This window comes from Danio rerio, chromosome 15 (genome assembly GCF_052040795.2).
Source record: "Danio rerio strain M-AB ecotype USA chromosome 15, GRCz13ab, whole genome shotgun sequence".
Taxonomy (NCBI): Eukaryota; Metazoa; Chordata; class Actinopteri; order Cypriniformes; family Danionidae; genus Danio; species Danio rerio.
In genome coordinates, this window is record NC_141035.1 from 26,789,019 (window position 1) to 26,810,719 (window position 21,701).

A 21,701-nucleotide genomic window follows, 5' to 3' on the forward strand; every position below is an offset into this window, starting at 1 on the left:
GAGTGATGTGTCTCCACAGACCCCAAGTAAACAGATCCTCTACAACGGAACAGCCCTGTTCCCTAGGGTTTATTTCACCAGCTCTGTGGTTCATTTATGTGCAGGTTTTAAAACACACATTCATACTTGAGGCATTCAGATAGTCTCAACTATCTCCCCGCTTCATTTCACTCATGTTTCTGTTAAGATGCCATTTATTACTGCCATTTTTTGAGCGATGTCATTAGCAGGCAAAATGATAGTTTCTCTCTGCAGCTAAATGGAATATTTAAATAAAAAAGTGTCATCATAGTACACATTCCTCAGCTTGTGCAATGCATGTTGTTTTAATGGTACAGTAGTATGCTGTGAAGGATAATATTCTGTTTTTCATATGATTTTAAATTAATATGCATCCTTTTAAATAATGAAATGGATTGTTGTGTGGCAGTTTAGATGATACAGGTATCTTGAATAATTCATGCATACTAGAAAATGTGTACACATATGGAAATCATGTACACCAAAGCATAACAAATGACTTCTGGGAGATAGAAATGGAGGAATTCAGAATGATTGACCCCTGTCTGGTGCATTCTTTTGCAGTCCTCACAGAACTTGGCCCAGATCAGTGACCTACAGGCCCAGCTGGAGGAGGCTATGAAGGAGAAACAGGACGTCCAGGAGAAGGTGAGTTCACTTTGGCATCAAGACAAAAACTGCATAATCACTGTCAACAATGTTACTTGCATTTTTATTGAACATTAAAGATTATTTTCGTTTAAGGTGGGAAAAGGACAGATTATTTGGAGTTCTAGTTGTCCATTGAACTCGAAAGTTACCAGACAATGCTTTAGACTCTTTGAGTTGATTGTGTTATATCAAGATCAAGCTTCAGACTTTCCTTTTTATGAGATTAACATTATACTCCACCCACTAAAGTTCTCATATTTGAATAGGTAACCTTTAAACCCTGCACCTCTTGGTACTTGAATTTTTATTGGTTGAATCTGGCTCTGCTCACTCACAGTTTGCATCTTTATTTGTAAGATCTTAACCCCGCTCAGCTTTTGACTTTAAAATAAAATCTGACTACACCAAAGTATTTTAATCTCAATTGTATGAGCAGAATCTAGCCCTCCTGTTATTTGACTCCTACTTAAAAGTAGCATCTGACATTGCCTGTTTTCAGCATTTAATACTTAAGGCCAGTTCACAATGCATCAGCAAACACCAAAAGATGTCAATAGCTAACAATCTCTGGATTGTCTAATCAGCGTGTTACCCCTGTCAGTGTCTGTTGGTGTCTGTCTGAGTTTATTTTTGCTTGTTCTTATCATAAGGAGATTTACATTCTGCCCCGTTTGTCCCCCTTCTGACTCAGACTCTGCTCTTTTTAGATTTTTATTTTCTTTATTTATTGGATCCTACTCCACCCCTCAACATTTGACTAATACACTCAAACTTTGCCCCTCTTAATGTTAGACTTTTAAATGATATGATCAGGCTCCACCTCATCCAGCATTTGATTCTTTACTTATAGGAACAAACTTATGGAGCTAAATCAGTCTGAAAAATAATACATTTACATAATAAATTCTTACATGCACAGCAAAATTTACATTTACAAAATCCAATTTGTAAATTCAAAACTCTTTTTTTTATGAAATTCAATTCATAAATACAACACACAGTTTGTGAATTCACAAGGAAAAATCATAAAATATTTTGCCAAATAAATTGGATACGTGTATTTATAAGTTGTGTTTTGAATTTCTGAATTGGACTTGTGTATTTTAAATTCATGTTTTGAATTTACGAATTGGATTTGTGCATTTTTAAATTGCGTTTCGAATTTGCGAAATGGATTTGTGCATTTTCAAATCGTTTTTTCAATTTACGAATTGGATTTATTATTTCCAAGTTGTGTTTTGAACTTCCGAATTAGATTTTGTAAATGTGAATTGTGTTGTGGGTGTATAAATTATATTTTGTGAATGTATTATTTTTGAGACTGATGTAGCTCCATACAAACTCCCCTCCTCAGAATTTCTCTACACTGAAGTCTCTACACTCCTTTTTACAAAATATATTTTTATTTTTGTTTTTCCCCTCACAAAACTAAAAATGTTAGTAATATGCGCAACAGCTATACATAGGTGGCCGAAAAAATATTGGTATTCTTAGCACAGAATATTAGTACTGAAAAAGAACTAGTGCTATATGCAGACATGGGAAAAGAGAAATTCATAGGCACAGTGACAGGGTTTGAATAATGAACATGAGACCTGTGTAACGGAGTATTAGGACCTGTATCTTGATCAAAACTAGGTTTGACCCGTCAGTCAGTGTAAATCAGCAAATCTCATTTATAGGCTGATAAGCTAGATAGACCTGCTGTCTAGAATTACTGCTCAGCACAAAATGCTTGTGTTCAGTTAGTACTTCCATGAAATACAGATTGCTGTCCTTTCTCATTGTATGTGTGTGAAATCTCACCCTTTATGTGTGTGTTTGGCAGCTCACGGCCCTGCAGAGTCAGCTAGAGTTCCAAGAGCAGTCCATGGTGGACAAGTCTCTGGTCAGCCGGCAGGAGGCCAAGATCCGAGAGCTGGAGACCAAGCTGGAGTTCGAAAAGACACAGGTCAAACGCTTGGAGGTGAGTTGGCAGGATGTGTTTGCTTATGTGGGCTTGAGCAGGCCGGCTGCTGGAAGTGTCAAAAGGTCAGCGCTCAGGCATTGAAGTGTCAGATAAGGGTAAAATTAATCTACACAACCACCAGCACTGGTCTATTTTTTTTAGAGACCTTTAACCCCTTTACTAGAAATGTTTTCCAATTTCCTATGGAACTCTTTCTCTACAAATTGAATGTGGATTATATTTGTCCCCCTTCTGCTTTTCAAATGAAATCGAGAGAGGAAATGTACATATTTCATTTTAGTTTATTTATTTATTTGCTTTGCTGGAGGTCATCTGTTTTTGCACTGTATACAGCTTGTGTGATTAAAATGTGTTTTCTCTAATGCACATTATTTCAGCATTTTGTTTTTGTGTGATTTGATGGGCTTTTACTCCTTAAGTGACATTTTCCAGCCGCCAGTCCTATTCATCGTTCATCTCTGTTGGGTGCTCCCTCTCACCTGCAGAATTACAATTGGGCACTCTGCACAAATTACAATCGTCTACTGCGCCCACAGCAAAATCTGTCAACGGAAATGTTTTGAAAGCTCTGTTATTACTGATTTTGATGGATGTATAGCTCAGCGCAGTCTTGGGCAATGTTATCTCTAGGGGCAGCTTGTTTAAACCATGCCCATCCGAAACTGTAAAGAATCTCTGTTTTCCTAAATCTGCAGTTATTTCCATGCCAGTGCAGCCCACCTTTTGTGTGAAAAATCACAGAAAAGTTGCTTTGGAAGTTATTTGGAGTTTTTGCACCATATGGATAGCTTGACAATCTCGCATATTTCAGCGCTAGACTTGCAGGATGGCGTAAACAGCCATGCGGGGTTCAGAAACACTTAAGCGATGGTGCACGGTATTGCTGCATATATGCGTGTTAGATAAATGATTGCTGCATCTTCAGAGTCTTGTGGCGAGGCTGAAAGAAAATCTGGAGAAGCTGACTGAGGAACGAGACCAGCGCAGTGCCAGCGAGAACCGGGAGAAAGAACAGAACAAGCGTCTCCTCAGGCAGATCCGAGACATCAAGGAAGAGATGGCGGAGCTGGCCAAGAAAGAAGCAGAAGCCAGCCGCAAGAAACACGAGCTGGTGAGAGGCCCTTAACTGTTGTTCTGCTTCACTTATGTTCTCCTTCTCAAGTGTTTTAGAAGTCAGTTGTGCCAAAGTATATGCAGACACTAGATTCTGATTGATTAAATCATTTCATTCCAGTCAGATTTTAAAAATTACAGCACGCAATGACATTGTAAAAAAAAAATGGCATGCAGTATTTTGGCAGCAGTTTGAAGAGGGCCCTTTTCATTTCAGCATGACACGAGGTCCATAAAGAAATGATTTAGTAAGTCTGGTGAGAAGAAAATTGATTGGCCTTCATAAAAGTCCAGACCCGAACCCCATTGGGATTGAATAGGAACCGCAAGCCTACCAACATTAGTGGCTGACCTCATAGATCAGGGTCATAAATGAACTTCTTTTGCTCACAGCCAACATAGCTGGTGAATACAGAGTATTAATACATCTATTCAGATATAAGTAATGGAAGAAGTATCCAAGACATCACATTCTTATGGATGTAGTCTGGTTTTTTTTTTAACAATTGAGTTTTTGTTAAGATAGATAGATAGATAGATAGATAGATAGATAGATAGATAGATAGATAGATAGATAGATAGATAGATAGATAGATAGATAGATAGATAGATAGATAGATAGATAGATAGATAGATAGATAGATAGATAGATAGGAGATCTAACCCTAACTCTCTCTTTCTCTCTCTCTCTCTCTCTCTCTCTATATGTATATATATAGAGTATATGTATATACTATAAATAGATGGATGGATGGGGAGATAGATAGATATAGATAAATGGATAGATAATGTGTATACATTAACATTTCAAAATACATAAGCGAATATAGGCATTAACCTCATACTATCATTGTTATTATCTAATTAATTTACTGTTTTAAATATTACCTTAAAATAAACATTTGATTACAACAGATATAGTAAAAAAATAAAGGCTGAAATACTAAATTATAACTCCTTACCTTCAGGAAATGGATATTGAAAGCTTGGAAGCAGCCAACCAGAGTCTCCAGGCAGACCTCAAGCTGGCCTTCAAGAGGATCGGGGACCTCCAGGCTGCTATTGAGGATGAGATGGAGAGTGACGACAATGAGGATCTCATCAACAGGTGACACTTGCTGCTTTAAGAACTCTTTATTTAATGCGAACCTCAGGAGAGCTTCTCCATGTGCATAAGTGGGTAAAAAAAATAGATACGAGACACTGGATCTGGATGAATGCGCTGTTCACTGAGCTTTTGGAGACAGCAATCAGTGAGCCAGTCTCAGTCTCAGTCATCTCTTATTCACACTCTCTTAAATATTTATGTCTTGAAAACTGCCGCACATAATTTGGAGTTCTCTTTTTTTTATGTACTTGGCCTCATCAGTCAGAGGAAGAGTTATCTGTTCAGCCACAGTCGCTCTGCTTCTCTCAATGACCCGCACCTTACTGAGTATACTCTCTTTTTATGTGCATAAAAGAATTCCAGGCTTCTTAATAACAGTAAATAGAGCAACGCTTACACTTCGTAAGGGGTACATAGAGCAAAAGTCAGAGAAAGGTCAGCATTTTCTGTAAACATCTCGAGCAGTGTGCTGCGCTAGAAGCCTTTCACACCGGGCATGATAAATATTCAGTTATAGTTTGTGTTTTAAAGACCATGACTTCTTGTTTTTATTTCATTTTTCATTTGAAACTCATGTATTTCTGCTTCTTGTTTTTTTTATGTTTGTTTTTCATCCCCCTCCCACCTTCCAGTTTACAAGACATGGTGACTAAGTATCAGAAACGAAAGAACAAGATGTGAGAAGTTAAAGTTTGAACTTAACATTAACATGTTTTTGGTTCTTCATTGCCCCCAAAGGAAGATGATGCAGTGTTTATTCAAGAACTTTAACACAGAATGAGCAATATTCTGGATTGTAAATGTCGATTTGGCTCCAGAAAAGTCTGGAAGCATCATGTTGATACTGCATCACACTTCCGGGCATGACAACTAACATCACAAACATGCTTTTTTTATGCATGATACCTCATCCATAATGTATGCGCACTACAAACTGCATGCTTTTTCCAAGTCAAGCATGGCTACCTACCCCAGACGTGATTCGCCTACCCTGAAATGAAACTCTGCATTATAATATTGAACTTCAGTATACCTCATGTTTCACCAGTGGGTCTGGCATCCTGTAACAGGTAAGAACCAGTTTGAGCACAGGCCAGGTGTAGTTACATGTCCACAGAGTCTAAACCTCGGTCTGTCCTCTGACTCCAGAGCCAGAAGGGGCCTATGCAAACTTGTTGGAGGCTGCAGGGCCTTGTACAAACATCTGCGAGGGGGTTGATCTGCCCTCCTCTCTTTTCGGCCTTCCTTTACCTCTCTTACGCTTTCTCACTCCTTTAAATAATTCACACTTCTGTTCTTGGGACTTAGCAGCCTCTTAAGGCAGGAAAGGAAGGCGTGTTCCTCATCAATCTTTCAACCATAAGGACTAAATAATGAATAACCCTCAAATGTCCTACAAAAAGCCCCCCAACTCATCTGGCAACGGCCTACAACGAAGTACCAGCCTTTGGCGTCGAGCCATTTCATTCCCTCGTCAATAGTCCTTGGTCTGCACTGTACACTGTGCTTGGAGCGTTTTCCAGTTTTAAAAACCCTTAAGCTCTAAGCACCACTTATTACATCATGTGAGAAAGTATTAAAAGCTAATGGACAGTGTGCGCATTGCTGATCAGGCTTTAGATGGTTACTGTGTGCCGTTGCAGAAATGTTTTGTTTGAGTTGATGCAGGGATGTTGACCCTTCATTTAATTGGGCAGTTCATGTTATATTTACTGTATATTAGACGGACTGTAAGAGATTTGGTAGCTGAATACGAGAGAACATTAGTGGAGAACCAATTATTCTGATTTTCCAAGAGCATATGAGAGAATAGACAGGGCATAACGAATGACAAATGAGGAGAAGGGAGATTTTGAAATGAGCTTTAATTCTGAGCGTTCTTCCATGGCCCCATTCATAAGCGTTACTTGTGTGCTTTATTCTGTGAAGTAATTTTAAAACTTTATTTGTAGGAAGATAGAATGGTTTCAAATATTTCTGAAGGTTTTCTGGTTCATTGGTGTCAGTGAGTATGTTTACATGGACACCAATAATCCAATTTTAATACCATTAAGACAATACTCTGATTAAGAGTCTACCATGTAAACAGGGATTTTTGATTAATTTAATCAGACTAAAGTCCAGCCTGATCACTTTACATTTTGGCAGTTTAGTGGCTAATTCGCACAAATTCGTACGAGTTTAGTCGTAAGAAATTGTACGATTTTAAAAAGGAGGCATGGCACCTAACCCCACCCTAAACCCAACCGTCATTGGGGGATGAGCAAATCGTACTAAAATGTACAAATAAGATCGTACAAATTAGCCACTAAATGAAAAAGTTACGAATTGCCGTGATATTGTGTTGGCAGTACAGACATGTAAACACCGCAATCAAACTATTACTGTCGTGTAGGATTTTCACCACATTTTGCGACAGGATAGTCTATACACACAACTGATTGACAGATTATTCTTTGCACTTACTAATTCAGTAAAAGATCCAATACCTTGTTTGTCACAAGGGGCATGTGGGAAATGTTCCTGAATGAAAGTGAAAGTGCCAAACTGCAGCTAAAATTATCAAATAAAAAATAAAACACCTGAAATTACATGAAACTCCAGAGGAAATGTGGATAGCATGGTGACACAATGTTGTTACTTGAATTGTGTGCTATAATATGTAAAACGGGATCATGAAAAGAATATTCAAAAAGCAACTCATGTAAACAAAATATTGTCATAATCATATTATTTTCTAATTTAGATTAATGCAAATATTTTGATTACTGATGTCCATGTAAAAAATAGTCAGTGTCACTCAAAATAAATGGAGCATAAAGCATTTTAAGTTTGTACATAGATGATGCATCTCTTTCTTATCTGTATTAAAAGAGGATTTTAGCATATGTTTATACTATTATAGTTTTGATTAAAATATTTAGTTTTTATTTCTAGTTTTTGTTTTAATTTTTGTTAGTTCAAAATTAGTTTTGCATTGAATTTTTTACAGTTTTACATTTTTTTTAAATATCTATTTAAAGTAATTTTTAGATTGTTATTTTTGCATTTTTATTTGTTTTAAATTGTTAAGTCTTTTAATCTAATATTCATTTTTTTATTTCAGATATATTTTAATGAACAAAATTAACATTAATTCAGGGTACCCACAGGGTCTTAAAAAGTCTCAAACTGTCTTAAATTTCAAAACCTAAATTTTAGGCCTTAAAAAGTCTTAAATTCACTGGCATATTGTGTTGTAGGTCTTAAATTGTTTTAAACAGGTCTGTAAAGGTACTCAATTTGTGCCGACATCTATCCAGTGACTAACAAAACATCTTCATAAAACCTTATTTTTTATATGTATGTTTTTTTATTGCATAGAGATATAATTCACAACAACTGTTAGACATTTATACAGCAACTTCCTCAATTAAAAAAAATGTTTAAAAAAGTCCTAAAAATAATTACATGATTATTCATTAGAAAAAAACTCAACCCTGTAGAAGTCTAATATATTATTCTAGATGGTCTTAAAAAGTCTTAAACTTAACTTTATGAAACCTGCAGAAACTGTAATTATAGTTTTAATTAACAATAAGCTTGGTGTAGATGCAATTCAGATATTTGTGCAAGGGCAAATGTTGTTAGCATTAACCACAGCAAACAGAAATTTAAATTGTATCTGTCTAAAAAATATCAATTTTAAATTGTATAATTAAAAAGGTTGCTGGTTTGAGGCCCGGCTGGTTCAGTTGGCATTTCTGTGTGAAGTTTTAATGTTCTCCCTATGTTGGCTTGGGTTTCCCCCCATAGGCCAAAGATATGTGCTGTAGGAAAATTGAATAAACTAAATTGGCTGTAGTTTATGTGTGTGAATGAGTGTGCATTGGTGTTTCCAAGTACTGTGTTGCAGCTGGAAGGGTATTTGCTGTGTAAAACATGCTGGATAGGTTGGGGGTTCATTCCACTGTGGCAACCCCTGATTAATAAAGAGACTAAGCCAAAGGAAAATGAATGAATGAATTAAATTGTTTCATTAAGCAATTAATTAAGCATATTGTTTATTTTCTGTTACTGTGTTAAACAGAACACAGAATCATAATAAATTGATAACAATTGGAGTTGTCCATGCTGTCTGATTATCAAACAAATCTATTATGGCTTCACAAGATTGTCATTTAATATCTTAACGGTCCAGATTCATTTTATTTAACTAGATTATATAATGGAATGTGGCATATTTAAAATTTAATTGTTTTACCTAAAAAAGTATAAAACTGAAACAATATGAGGGTAAATAATAACAACTGTAATTCTTCTACAGTCTTGAATTAGTAAAGAAATAATCCGTGACAAAGCCAAGAAACTGTTGCACTATATAAAAGTCCAATTTTAGTGCATTTAAGGGTCAGAGCTAAAGAGTGAGTGGGATATAGTATAGAGACAGAGACTAGGGAGGAAAATAGAGGGTTGAGAGAGTTCTGTAGGTGCTAATGATAAATGTAATAGCCTGTAACAGAGATGTACAACCAATGGAGGCATGTTGTCACAGACAATTAATGTCTCTCCTCTCTCACTGTGTTGTTTGTTTGTTCCCCTGGGCTTAGGTGCAGCTTAACTAATGGTATATGGTCAAGGACATAAATTGTGTGTGACATTTTGCATTAGCGCTTCATTACAAAGACCCTGCTGTCCTACTGTTTAGCGATGGGCCGGCTAGCAGAGCTCAGGGCTTATTCACACAACGTTCTCACCTCGGTTTACCTCCAGGGCACTGGGGCTTACACAAGAGCCAAAAGGGCTCTTGAAGGAATACAAACCCTGGCACTCTTAAGTTGCCAGACCGTATCGTCAAAGCAAAACTCATTTGACAACAAATTCTTTTATCCTGAGTGTATTTGCTTGAGTGTATCAGATCTTCTAATTCAGACCCTCTCCAGCACCCTGACTGCGAGCATACAGTTAGTGTTTAGTGACATCTGCGCTATCTCATGGCTCCATGCATATATAATATTCTCATATGCATAATACCAGAAATGGAGAGCTAAGCAGACCGGAACCCTAATGTCAGAGAAAAGCAGCTGCTGCTTTAGAGTTAACCTTCTCTCTATGCCTGGGATAATGAGCTGATGTATGTTGTATAATTTCATTGAGATATATTTGACTTTTACGGTACCAGAGGACAATAACAATGATTATTAAAATTTAAATTGAAACAAAATTGTGAAAAAAAAAAGCCCCAGTTCAAAATCTACCATTACCAAATCTTCTCTAAATGTCTTCTGCTTGTGCATATATGAAGTCGTTTTAGCTCTCTAGGTCCTTGAAGGGCGATTCATAGTTATTCAGAGCGGTGTGCTGTGCGATAAGTGAAGGATAAGACTAATCTAAAGAGGCAGGGAAGCATTGACTTGCAAATCCAGCCAAACATAAATCCAATGGTTTTATCTGGTATAGAGAAATGAGCAAACAGGACTGGGATTCACAGTGCTGCTTTCCGTGTGAGGTGCTAATGCATCTGCTCTCAGGGACATTCGGCCTGTGTTTACTCGTTCTTATTGACAGTGCAACATTTCCCCACCAAACCCATTTGTATCTAGAGATGCATGGTATTGCTAGCGTGGTGAGTCAAGTTAATTACAGTCCCAAAATGGCCCATTCCTTCATGCCATCCTTTAATATGGTAGTCCAAGGATAAATTAGTCTCAAGGCCTTTACCTAAGGAAGATCTTTCACAAGCTTTTTAGTTACTATATAATTCCTAATTCTGTTTTTATTTAGCTATTCATTACAGCATTTTATAATAAATGACAAACAAAAGAGTTTAGCTCTGTTTGGAAGCTATTTAGCCACTTACTGCTTGCATAGGTGGCTGTTGTCGGATAACCAATTAAAAATTTCATAAATGACTAATTTGGTTGGCAAAGTTAACCAATACTCTTGTCTCACTGTTCATTTCAACAGAGTTTGCAGTTATCATGTTACTCAAGCATAAAATACATCTTGTATTTTAATTTGTAATAATGTTTAATTGTGCTCAATTCTCATAAATACATTTCAGAAGTGTTTGCAGTGCATTCTGGGAATGGTTTCTACAGTAAAATACCGCCTTGAGAGCTGGCCAAAAGTTTAGTCAAAATTGACTGAAAGTTAATTCTACTCATTTGAAAAGAGTTTTGAACTCAGTGTTGAAGGTAATGAGTTAATTAAATACCTCATTACTATACATAAATGGAGTAAGTTCACAGTACTCGTATAGCTTAGTTTTTACTCAAATGGTCAGTGGCAATCGGTTTCCTCAAAGTTTGAGTTGCCTTAACCTATTAGTTTTTACAGTACTCAGTTGGTTTGAGTTCTCTTCATTTATTGGGTTTTACTGGACTTAAATTGCATCATTTACTCAAATGGATTAAGTTCACAGTACTCATTAGGTTTAGTTTTTGATCTTAAATGGTTTGTTGCAATTGGTTTTCTTAAATGGTTTGAGTTACCTTAACTTTTTGGGTTTTACAGTGTAGCTTTTTAAGCAGCGTTTCTAAGTACCTTTAGATCACAAATGTGTCAGTGATCCTGTGAAATTCTACTTCCATGGGCAGCCGGCTAGGTATTGGAACAGGGCTATTGTCTGCTAAGCTACAGTCTGAATGGTTTTTCTTTTTTCAGTGCTCTCCTTTATTCTGGTTTGGCTTGGAGTTGTACTGACCTCACCCTTTTGGATGCCTGACACATTATACAGAGCCAGCTAGCTGCAGGATACTGTTGTTGGACTATGAGTCTGACTTACTAACACAGAGCCTTTTTTCAGGTTTCTAGAGATTGGGCGCATGCATTTGTGCTGTTGTTTCTCCACCAATAATCCCTGCGTTCCTCCTACTAACAGTCTGTTAGGATTGATCTCCATTTTGTTGACTTTCTCCTTCTTCCTCCTGTACAGTGAGGGTGCCTCTGATACGGACTCTGAGGTGGAGGACCGTGTTGATGGGGTGAAGTCATGGCTGTCCAAAAACAAGGGCTCTGCCAAGAATCTGTCAGATGATGGTAGTTTGAAGAGCTCAAGGTCAGTACTGCAACCTCATTTTCCCTCAGTTACCTCACAGAATACATTTACGTTCTGACCAAAAAAAAAAAGGATTTTTGGAAAAGATAATTAGCTAGAGCTAAGGGAATGGTACCGTCTAGCATATTCTTCCCATTGTCAGCAGTTTGATAACAGCAGTTTCTATAAAAGGGTACAGCTTCACAGGCAGATTAATGGATATGCCCATTGGCCAGTTGGCATGCCTACTTTTGCCTTTCTACTGAAGATGAATTGGTGTTCCCATTGGTGGATACTTTCGATTTCTTTTTTTCTATTTATTCTGTATACCAGCAGAGTTATGTTTTGGCTTTTGGGCTTCTTTCACATTTTTTTAATCTTTAGAAATGTTTGAGTCATAATTTTAATAATTTGAATAATGTCTCTAATTTGGATAATAAGTCTTGGAATTGCAACGTAATGTGCATTTATAAAGCGCATTTCATACCACATAGGGGTTATAGTTTGTGGCAGTTTTTTTTTTGTGATAAAGGCCCTTTTCATTTAATGTAGATACCCGAACCAATAGTATAAACTGTTTTTTTTTAATTAGAGAGGTTTTAGAGAAGTGCCTTTCATTTCTTGCTGTCACATGAAACTTTATTTTTGTTCTCTGTCTGCTTGCATAAACCTGTTGTTTCTCTTCTTGTGTGTCAGTCATCTTTTAGTTTTTTTAGTCATGTATTCTTATTCTTATTCTCATATTTTCATCTTTATCCTTTCCTCCCTCCATCTGTTTGTCTTTCTATGATGTGCATACCCCCTCTGCCCTTCCTTTATCTAGATATGCCGTAAATGTTGACGGAAAGGAAGGGAAAGAGTGGGAAGAGGGTAAAGAATGGAAAGAAAGTGGAAAAGGTAAAGAGTTAGAACCCAGCAGGCCTGTGTCTGTCATGAGTTCCCTCAGCTACAGGAAACGATCCAACATGAAGGACTCTATAGGAGGTAAGGGAGACGAGAGCTCCCTACTCAACACTCTCAAAGAACAGTCAGATTCCCAGGACCTTTCATCCTTCCGCAAGAACAAAGGCAAGCAAGAAGCTGAGGATGACTCCTACTCGGTCAGCTCCTGGAGAAAGGCAGGAGATGATCTTGACGATCGAGGTTCTGTCATCTCTCAGGTATACTCAGAAGCAGCTAGTCGGGCAAGAAAGGGCATGGAGAGTCGCTGGTCTGACTTTGATAAAGAGTCTGTTGTGTCCTCTATAGCCCCAAGCCGGGTTTCTAACTACCGCACTGCGATGGACTTAGATGATGATGCTATTTCTAGTGTTAGTCGCATGAGTTCTGTTAGCCGTCGTCGAAGCATGCCTCGTCTTGAAGACCACCAGAGTGAATATGGTTCAGCCGTCAGCCCCAGTCTGAGCTGCCGCAGTCCTGGAAGCGTGAGTCGTGCTGACTCCCGCATGTCCCTCTCTCGCAGCTGTCGACTCAGTGAATTTGATATTGAAGATGACTCTCGAAGCGTAGCCTTCACCGAGGGTCGCTCTAGTGCTTACAGTCCTCACTCCACTTCTGGCCGAAGCTTCTCAATGCCTCCACAAGCCCGGACCACTGATTCTAGCCCACCTGATGTCTCAGATGTCAAGCCGGTTAGCCATCGCAACTACCTAGACCCTGACCTAGAGGCTGCCATCAATGAAGTCTTGAACTTCAAACCCATCAAATTTAAGCGCACCAGCTTAGAAGACTCTGAAGCAGAGAAAGAGAAACCAGGTGCAAGGGAGGATGACCAGAAGAGCACCAGCAGCTCCAGGACCGGCAGAGACAGTGGCCGCTCCTCCAGCCTGCGCCGCTCTGCTTCAGCAGTAGACTTTATGCGTTCCAGTAGCAGCCTCAGCACACGCAGCAGCCGCAGCAAGAAGAACAAGAGCAAAAAGAAGAAGAGGAGAAGCCACAGCTCTGAATCAGAAAGCTCCGATGATGACCGCAAGAAGAAGAGCTCCAAGAAGAAGGGCAAGAAATCCAAAAAGAAATCTAAGAAAGAATCTTCATCTTCCTCCTCGTCCTCAGAGTCTGAGTCTAGCACCGATTCAGACTCAAGTTCTGGAGCGTCCACCATTTCCTACAGAAGCTCCAGCAGTATTAAGAAAGCCCCTGGCAGGCAAGCCTCAGGCTCGGAGGGTGAGCTGGAGCCCGAAGGTCCCTCTGAAGGATCTCCGCCACTGTGTAAAAAAGACGAGAAGAGGAGGAAGAAGAAAGTAGACAATCTTATGATGAAATACCTGTACAGGCCTGACAGTGAATAAAGATGGCAGTAGGTGACACCTGGTGTGGAGTGAAGGAATGTTACAAGCATGGTGTTAAACTAATCCTCAGATACTCAAGAGCCTCAGTAGTACCATTTGATATCTTGTATTGCATTTTGCCATAACTTTGCTCTCTGCTTTCACATTTTCTTTACACTGTGTTCTTTCACTTTGTTACTCATACATGCCATTTTTGTAGTTTTAGATCAGTGATTCTCATTTAGGTTGATTTTAAAGCACTTTCACAGTTGTCCACCACAATACTAGAAAGACCACATAGCTAATGTATTCATCTTGTAGTTTTGTAGAATTGTTATCATTTAATTATTTTATTTTGAATATGTTAAAACGATAAGAATTCTTGGCCCCATATTCTAATTCAGCTTGATTAGGAATGACTCTTCTAAATCATTCACTGAAAAGATTTTAGGATCTTGTACCTCAAAACAGTAGTGAAAGTCATTTTGAAATTCTTGCTCTAGTCACAGACATAATTAAACAGAAAATCGATTAGGACTGCGTGCCAGCAATTAACCTGAAGTTTGTATTATTGTGACAAAGAAAAGATAAGACTCAGTGACACGAAAAGTTATCGTTGACTTTTTGGAGAGGGTGAGTTATTCATGCATTCTCTACATCTGACTCCTCGCCTTGTTTAATTAAAGGACACAGTTCATTTATATGTTAATTTACTGATAAGATTATGAGCGGACATCAAGAAATTTGCAGGTTGTTTTAAAATGGACCATAGGTTTTCATGGCAGTAGGTTTTTAATAGACAAACTTTTACTTGTATTGTAACTCTATATTGCCTTGACTCTGCATGGCAAGCAGCATCTTGACTGCCCTAAGTTAGAACTAGGGTAGATAATATAATAGTACTACTACTGTATGTTATCAGCTGATATTAGGTAAAAGGTTTTGTCTGTCAAAATTTGATCTCTATGTTTTAGTTTTTTTGCTCTGTACAATTTATTATAACTAATTATTGTACTAACAATAATTTGATTAGGTGATGTTTAGAGCACTACACAAAGTGTGATTTGCATGTGACTTGATCATACTGCACTTCTAATATGTGGTGAAAGATGATATTGACTTATGAAAGGGTCAGACTACACAGTAGGTTTAAAATAGTTATTGTAGTCACCGTTTTACAATATAATGTGATTTTTTAAAATTTTTTTATTTGGTACACTGTTCACTGCAATAGTTAAACTATAACTTGCTGCAACACACCTGTCTGGAAGTATGATAGTATTCTTAGTAGAGGAGCATTAATATGGAAATTTTAGCAGATACAGATAAAAGTAACTAGTTGCATTACTTTTTTACTGTGTACAGTAAGAAATGCGTTATGTTACTTTTGAGTTACTTTTGTGCTACTTTTTATCGCCTGGCTGAGGCTTGATCTCTTCTTCTGTAATTAACAGTGCACTGTATAACCTAAACCTTAATTTACCTTTAAAACACATAAAAAAAATAATAGTTTAAGATGATGTTTTCTGAGAACTTCCTGACCCTAGAGCTATACATGCCGTACTGTATATACAGATTATTAAAAGTTTAAATCAATGTGTTTGGTACTTTTGTACTATTTGTCTTAAGTAAAATCTCTGTCCATTGAGACAATCTCCTTTTCTTTTTCTTCTATTTGTTCTATCATTGACTACGAGATTCATTGTGACTTTCATTTAAAATCTGCAATTTATTTTTTTTAAAGCTAAACAATTAAACTAAAAAACAACCTGTTACATTTTCAAAAAAGTAACTCAAATATTATTACTTGGTTTTTTTAAAGTAATGCGTTACTTTACTCATTAATTAAAAAAGTAACATTATTACGTAACTCACGCTAGTTGTAATGCTTTACCCCCAACACTGCCGATTTCTCTCTATATATTTACATGCTGATAACTGGTATCTACTGTATAGGCAGATAAATATAGACAAATGCCAATATTACAGCTGATACACAGTGCATCCTTTGGGGTAATTCACACAGAACACTTCTTTGTGTCTAAAAACATGTAAGACAGTGCTCAGAAATGTTTATTTTTAAAAGCACAGGGCACCCTGGTATCCTGTTAACAGATGACTGTCTAGCCTCCCAAGTTCTTCCGATTAATCCACTGGTTTGGAACTGACACTGAGCAGTGCTTTGAGTTAAATCTGAAGTCGTTTTAGCTTGACAGGACATGCTCTTCTGACATGAAGACAAAAAGCATGAAGACAAAAGCGCAACATTGGCATGGAAAAAAAAACAGCTCGATCTCATGAGGAAACATAACTGTTTTACTTAATGTCTGAAAATTGTTTTAAATTGTATGTATTCCTGGAACTTAATTTGTATGAAAACATACAATATTTTTTAAAAGCTGTACCGACAAATCCCATCCCCAACCACCCTTATTGTGGATGAGCAAATCATACAAAAATGTGTGAATAAAATTATACAAATTAACACCAATTATCCACTAAATTAAAAAGCTATGAATTGCCATGAGATAGCTTTGGGTAAAACGCGCTCTTTGTGTATGACATCTTAATGACTTAATTAGCTGGTGCAGGTGTGTTTAGGATATGATACGATACGATACAATACAATAAAATATGTATATTTTTGATAGGAGGATTGGACGTCATTTATTAGTGCCTTGAGGAAATGCAGGACTATCATATGATTGAAAACCTTACGACAATACATTCTTGAGTCCCAGTGCCCATTGCTGTTTAAAAATCACCACAACATCTTACACCAATAGAATCGCGACAAAATCTGGCTGATACTGTGTAGTCTGAACCTAGGATTTTAGAGATCTCCTCTTAAATATTGTCCCCACGTACTGAAGTTTGATAACCCAACATTCCTTCCCAAGATTATTATCCACTTTGGTCCATCTTCTCCACATGCTGATCCTAATCAAAGCTATGTCTATCTCCCCCCTCCAGCCCACCCTCCAGCCGCAGACGCTTTTGCCTTGACAGATCTGACGAGGAAGAGGAAGAAGAAAAAGAGGAAGGGAGCACGAGCCGAAGCACCTACCGCTCACGCTACAAACGCAGCAGCTACCTAAACGACAGCGATGGCGAGACCACCGCATAGCGCACACTCACATGCACTCACGTTCACAGGAAGGAAGACTTTTGAGTATAATATCAACGTCTTCCACAATCCGGGATCCAGCGAGGGAGGGGGTGGAGAATGGTTTTTAATATTATGATTTCACATGTGCTTTAAAGGGTTTGTACAGCATCATGATTCACAGCACTGTTGATTCCTCTTTCCTGTTTGTGTGCTTTTACTTCTGACATTCTTCCTCTTTGTTTCTAAATAAGCAGTGACTTTAGCAAACGTTGTGCTTGCATTCTTACTCCAGTCAGGATTCAGTTAAAGGATATCGCTTGAGGCAAAATGCTACAGCCTCTTGCATGGTCAGGGCTGAGCCAAAGATGCATAGCATTATGTAAAAAAAAAAAAAGTCTGAGTTTTTTCAATTGTGTTCGTATTGAAAGGAAAATATTGTATTACCAAAAAAAAAAAAGGAGAGGGTTTGTTTTGGGTACGTGAGGACATTAGTTTTTCGAGGTGGAAGTGATTTAAGACCACTTCCTTAACTACACGCATGTATTTTTTTCACTTGCTTGTATCTTTCTCTCCGCCTGTTGGCTCGAAGGTGAAGGATTCATTTTGCTTGAGTAAGCGAGAGAGATATAGAGAGAGCGCGATGCCTCTTGATGAAAATAGAGCCCATTTCTACTCTTGGCCTTCCATTTATTTTGATGTTTTATGTAAAGAGGAACAAAGGTGGTCAGGTCAATAATACAAGAAGAGGGCAGCATTTTGGGGGTCTTCAGATTTGGAATCTTAATGCTTTTTTTCTCCCAAAAATATGCTTTGTAAAGCATTCTGCTTTGACTGAAGATCTTGCTCGTATGCTCAGTGGTTTATTCCTACACTTTCTTATTGTGGTTGTTGTTGTTCTCAGGCTTTTTGTTTTGGTTATCACAGATGTCTGGCTTTCCCTAGGGATGGCCCACGATCTTGGGTGTATGGGGCATTTAATTTATCATCCAACTTCACTGATACTGGATAAACCGCGGTTGCTTTTTGTGCTGATGTAGTGCAACCAGGATGGAGACGTTTGACAGAACCGATACTGTGAAATCCCAGCTTCCCTTCGGCATGTCGTCGCATTGGATTCATCAGTATTTTTGGCCTTACCTAAAGACTTTGTGACCCTTATGGACACACACCTCTCTTTTGCCTTCTATCGTTTTGTTGTTGTTGTTGTTGTTGTTGTTGTTCTGCTTTCATTGTAGTATTTATGATCTAGCATTGATGGATTAAGCGAAGCTGCCAAAATATAAAAGCAACAGCGTAATAGCAATGAAAGGATCTCATTGCTTCTCCTTGATTTTTAAAGGGAGACCACATTGTGTATTTTACATGGTTTTATAGACCCTCTGTAAAGGTCAACCACTTTATCCTCTTTTCTATGCAGTCATTATTGATTTTAATACAAGAAATAAGCGTTTTATGATGTTTCTGGCGATTTCAAACACATGGCTACAAGATACATAACATTTGCTGGCTGTACACATTAATATAAAATATATAAATATCTGTATGATTCATTCTAGCTTCCAAAATAGCTAATGTTTATTTTCTTTATTGAATAAATGATCACTTGATATAAGTAATAATTTTGCATTACAGTTTAATATATTGTAAATAAATGATGGTGATTGTTTTTGATCTGTTTCGATATGCGTATTTCATAATGCATCTCTTTTTGTTAAGATAACAGGCAGATTTAATTTCAGCATGATCAGCATACTCAAATTTTAAAGCCGTAGTGCGTAATTGCTATATAAGTATGCTTTATGACAAGAGGTTTCCTAAAAATGAATTTAATCTAATATATTACAATTTTTCAAATGGGTTTAACTAATCTGTCTAAAATCTAACAATGTTGAAAGCACAAAGCATAATATTTACAAAAACCGGCTTTAAAATGTTGTCCTTTATCCAGAGCGTTATATTTTAATTTATCACATCAGTTGAAAGAAAAAGCCTGCAATATTCATCATCTCCTAAAAGCAACAGATTCAGAGTGAGCTTATATATATATATATATATATATATATATATATATATATATATATAAATATATATATATATATATATATATATATATATATATATATATATATATATATATATATATATATATATATATATATATATATATATATATTATTCGAAACATCTGAATGAAGCCTCAAATTTTAGCATTAAAATACAAAATGTTTAGCCAAATTAGAACAGCTCTGCCTATGGTTCACATTCACTGGGCTTTTCTTTTCTATTGGCTGTTTGCTTCGTTGCACAATGGGAAGGCTTGCAGTAATCTGTATGAGCTAACAATAGGAAAGGCAGCTTACTGGGCACAGCGCAGCTTGAGCTTTCCATTGGCTCCATCAGTGCAGAGATGTAGGAGAGATGAGCATGAGCCAGCAGCAGTCCTCTACAAAACAAACCATTTTATCTTCGAGAGATAGTTAAAAAAGGGAAAATAAACAGGCTCAAACTCTGACGTGAGCGGATGTTATTTGTTTACGATGGAGAGGAAGGGATGCATGAGTTTTTATTCATCAAAATGATACATTTTAATATGAAAATACGTACATGAGGTTAAATAGTGGAGGTTCGCATGTGAGTTTGCACCTGTGCTGTGTTTCAGGTTAAAGTACCCCACAGATCGTTTACTACAGCGTGTCCAGTTTGCCACTTTTTAGTTGTCAGCAAAAACAAGCTGTTTTCTTGATTATTCCTTCAAATGCAAGTGAGCTGCTGCTCTCTGCTCACTTTTAATAGAAACCCCAAAAATTGACATTATTCTGTAATGCCTAAGGCTTTTTTCTCAATTGTTTCATGATTTCCAATAAATTTCACAAAACAATGGTTACCCTTTACTTGAAGGGGTGTTTATAAGATAATATGTAATTAAACTTGACTTAATAATTTGAATGTGAATGAGATTATATGCTTGCTTATAACAACAGTCATTAAGTGTCATTTGTTCAGGTATGACATTGTAAATGCAAAGACATTGTTTGTTGTAACAACTTATCACAACCTGTTTTTGTTTTTAAAACTTGAAGTTATCACGAAAACAAAGTGTTTTGACCTCAACTACAGTGGTACAAGCTGAATTTGTCAATAAAATGTTATTATTAAATATTAATGACACTATTAACAATTATTTGAGAGAGTAATGACACTTTTAATGAGACATTTTGACAAATCAAGTTTGTTTCACTGAAAACGTGATCAGAAAAATATTCATGACAAATAATGCTTAATGATAATCATGTTTATGACAGATTTATGACAAGTTACACTACCTGACAAAAGTCTTGTCGCCTTGATTTGTAATTATTTAATTAATACAGTAAGGTCTAATTTACCTTAAGCAAAAGTCTCGTCACTTAACAGAAATAATGTACAGTAAAGAATATAAAGTCATGGTGCAGTGGAAAAAGAATGAATATTGTGTATGACTCCCATGAGCTTGGAGGACTGCATCCATACATCTCTGCAATCACTCAAATAATTTATTAATAAAGTCATCTGGAATGACAAAGGAAGGGTTCTTGCACGACTCCCAGAGTTCATCTTTAGATTCATCTTCAATGTCTCCTCTTTCATCTTATCCCAAACATGCTCAATAATGTTCATGTCTGGAGACTGGGAGCACCTTGACCTACTTTGCTTTCAGGAGCTTTGATGTGGAGGCTGAAGTATGAGAAGGATTGCTATCCTGCTGAAGAATTAGCCCTTTGTGGTTTGTAATGTAATGTAATGGGCAGCACAAATGTCTTGATATCTCAGGATGTTGATGTTGCCATCCACTCTGCAAATCAAAAACCATGATTTTTTTCTTCACCAAACTTGACTGATTTTTGTGAGAATCTTGAGTCCATGTAGCTTCCAATAGGTCTTCTGCAGTATCTGTGATGATAATGATGTAGTTCAACAGATGATTCATCAGAAAAATCTACCTACTACCACTTTTCCAAATGATCAACTAGAAGTCAACTAGAATGATCAACAAGTTATTATTTATTGCTCTCACAACTTTTATCGACGACAAGACTTTTGTCAGGTAATGTTATCTCGGTAATGTCAAATTGTCATGACAAAGATGAAGACAATGTCATCTTTGCATTTAAAATGTCATAACTAAGCAAATGACACTTAATAACAGTTGTCATAAGCATGAATAAAATCTGGTTCACCTGCATGACGTGTCATTTCATGATTATAAAGGTTTTATGACAGTCTTATGAACATCCCTTCAAGTAAAGTGCTTCTAAAACTATTGTGTTTGCAACATCAAGCAGGTTGACAAATCAATGAAAGTGAAAGGATGGCCAATCTGGTTCCAATGGCTGCATCTGATTCTGAACTGGTCAGTAAGTCTCTGCAGGAAAGTAATGGGAGTGAGCATTTCTGTAGGCAATGCT

At 37.0% G+C, this 21,701-nt stretch overlaps 1 protein-coding gene across 50 annotated transcripts in view; it reads left to right on the forward strand.

The window, feature by feature from the left end:
- Window positions 1-18,927, forward strand: part of myo18ab (myosin XVIIIA b) — a 173,038-nt gene extending 154,111 nt beyond the window's left edge. For 16 of the 50 annotated variants that reach the window (XM_087283036.1, XM_087283037.1, XM_087283049.1 and 13 more), the window contains 8 exons: window positions 586-669; window positions 2,501-2,638; window positions 3,567-3,752; window positions 4,723-4,862; window positions 5,495-5,539; window positions 11,779-11,901; window positions 12,704-14,176; window positions 17,121-18,927. In XM_087283036.1, coding sequence (XP_087139162.1) covers window positions 586-669; window positions 2,501-2,638; window positions 3,567-3,752; window positions 4,723-4,862; window positions 5,495-5,539; window positions 11,779-11,901; window positions 12,704-14,168 — 2,181 coding nt within the window. In that variant the 3' untranslated portion in view covers window positions 14,169-14,176; window positions 17,121-18,927. Of the gene's footprint in view, window positions 1-585; window positions 670-2,500; window positions 2,639-3,566; window positions 3,753-4,722; window positions 4,863-5,494; window positions 5,540-11,778; window positions 11,902-12,703; window positions 14,181-17,120 lie in introns of all 50 variants that reach the window. The other 34 variants (XM_087283066.1, XM_087283046.1, XM_087283065.1 and 31 more) reach the window with 6 other exon arrangements.
- Window positions 18,928-21,701: the final 2,774 nt, after the last annotated feature.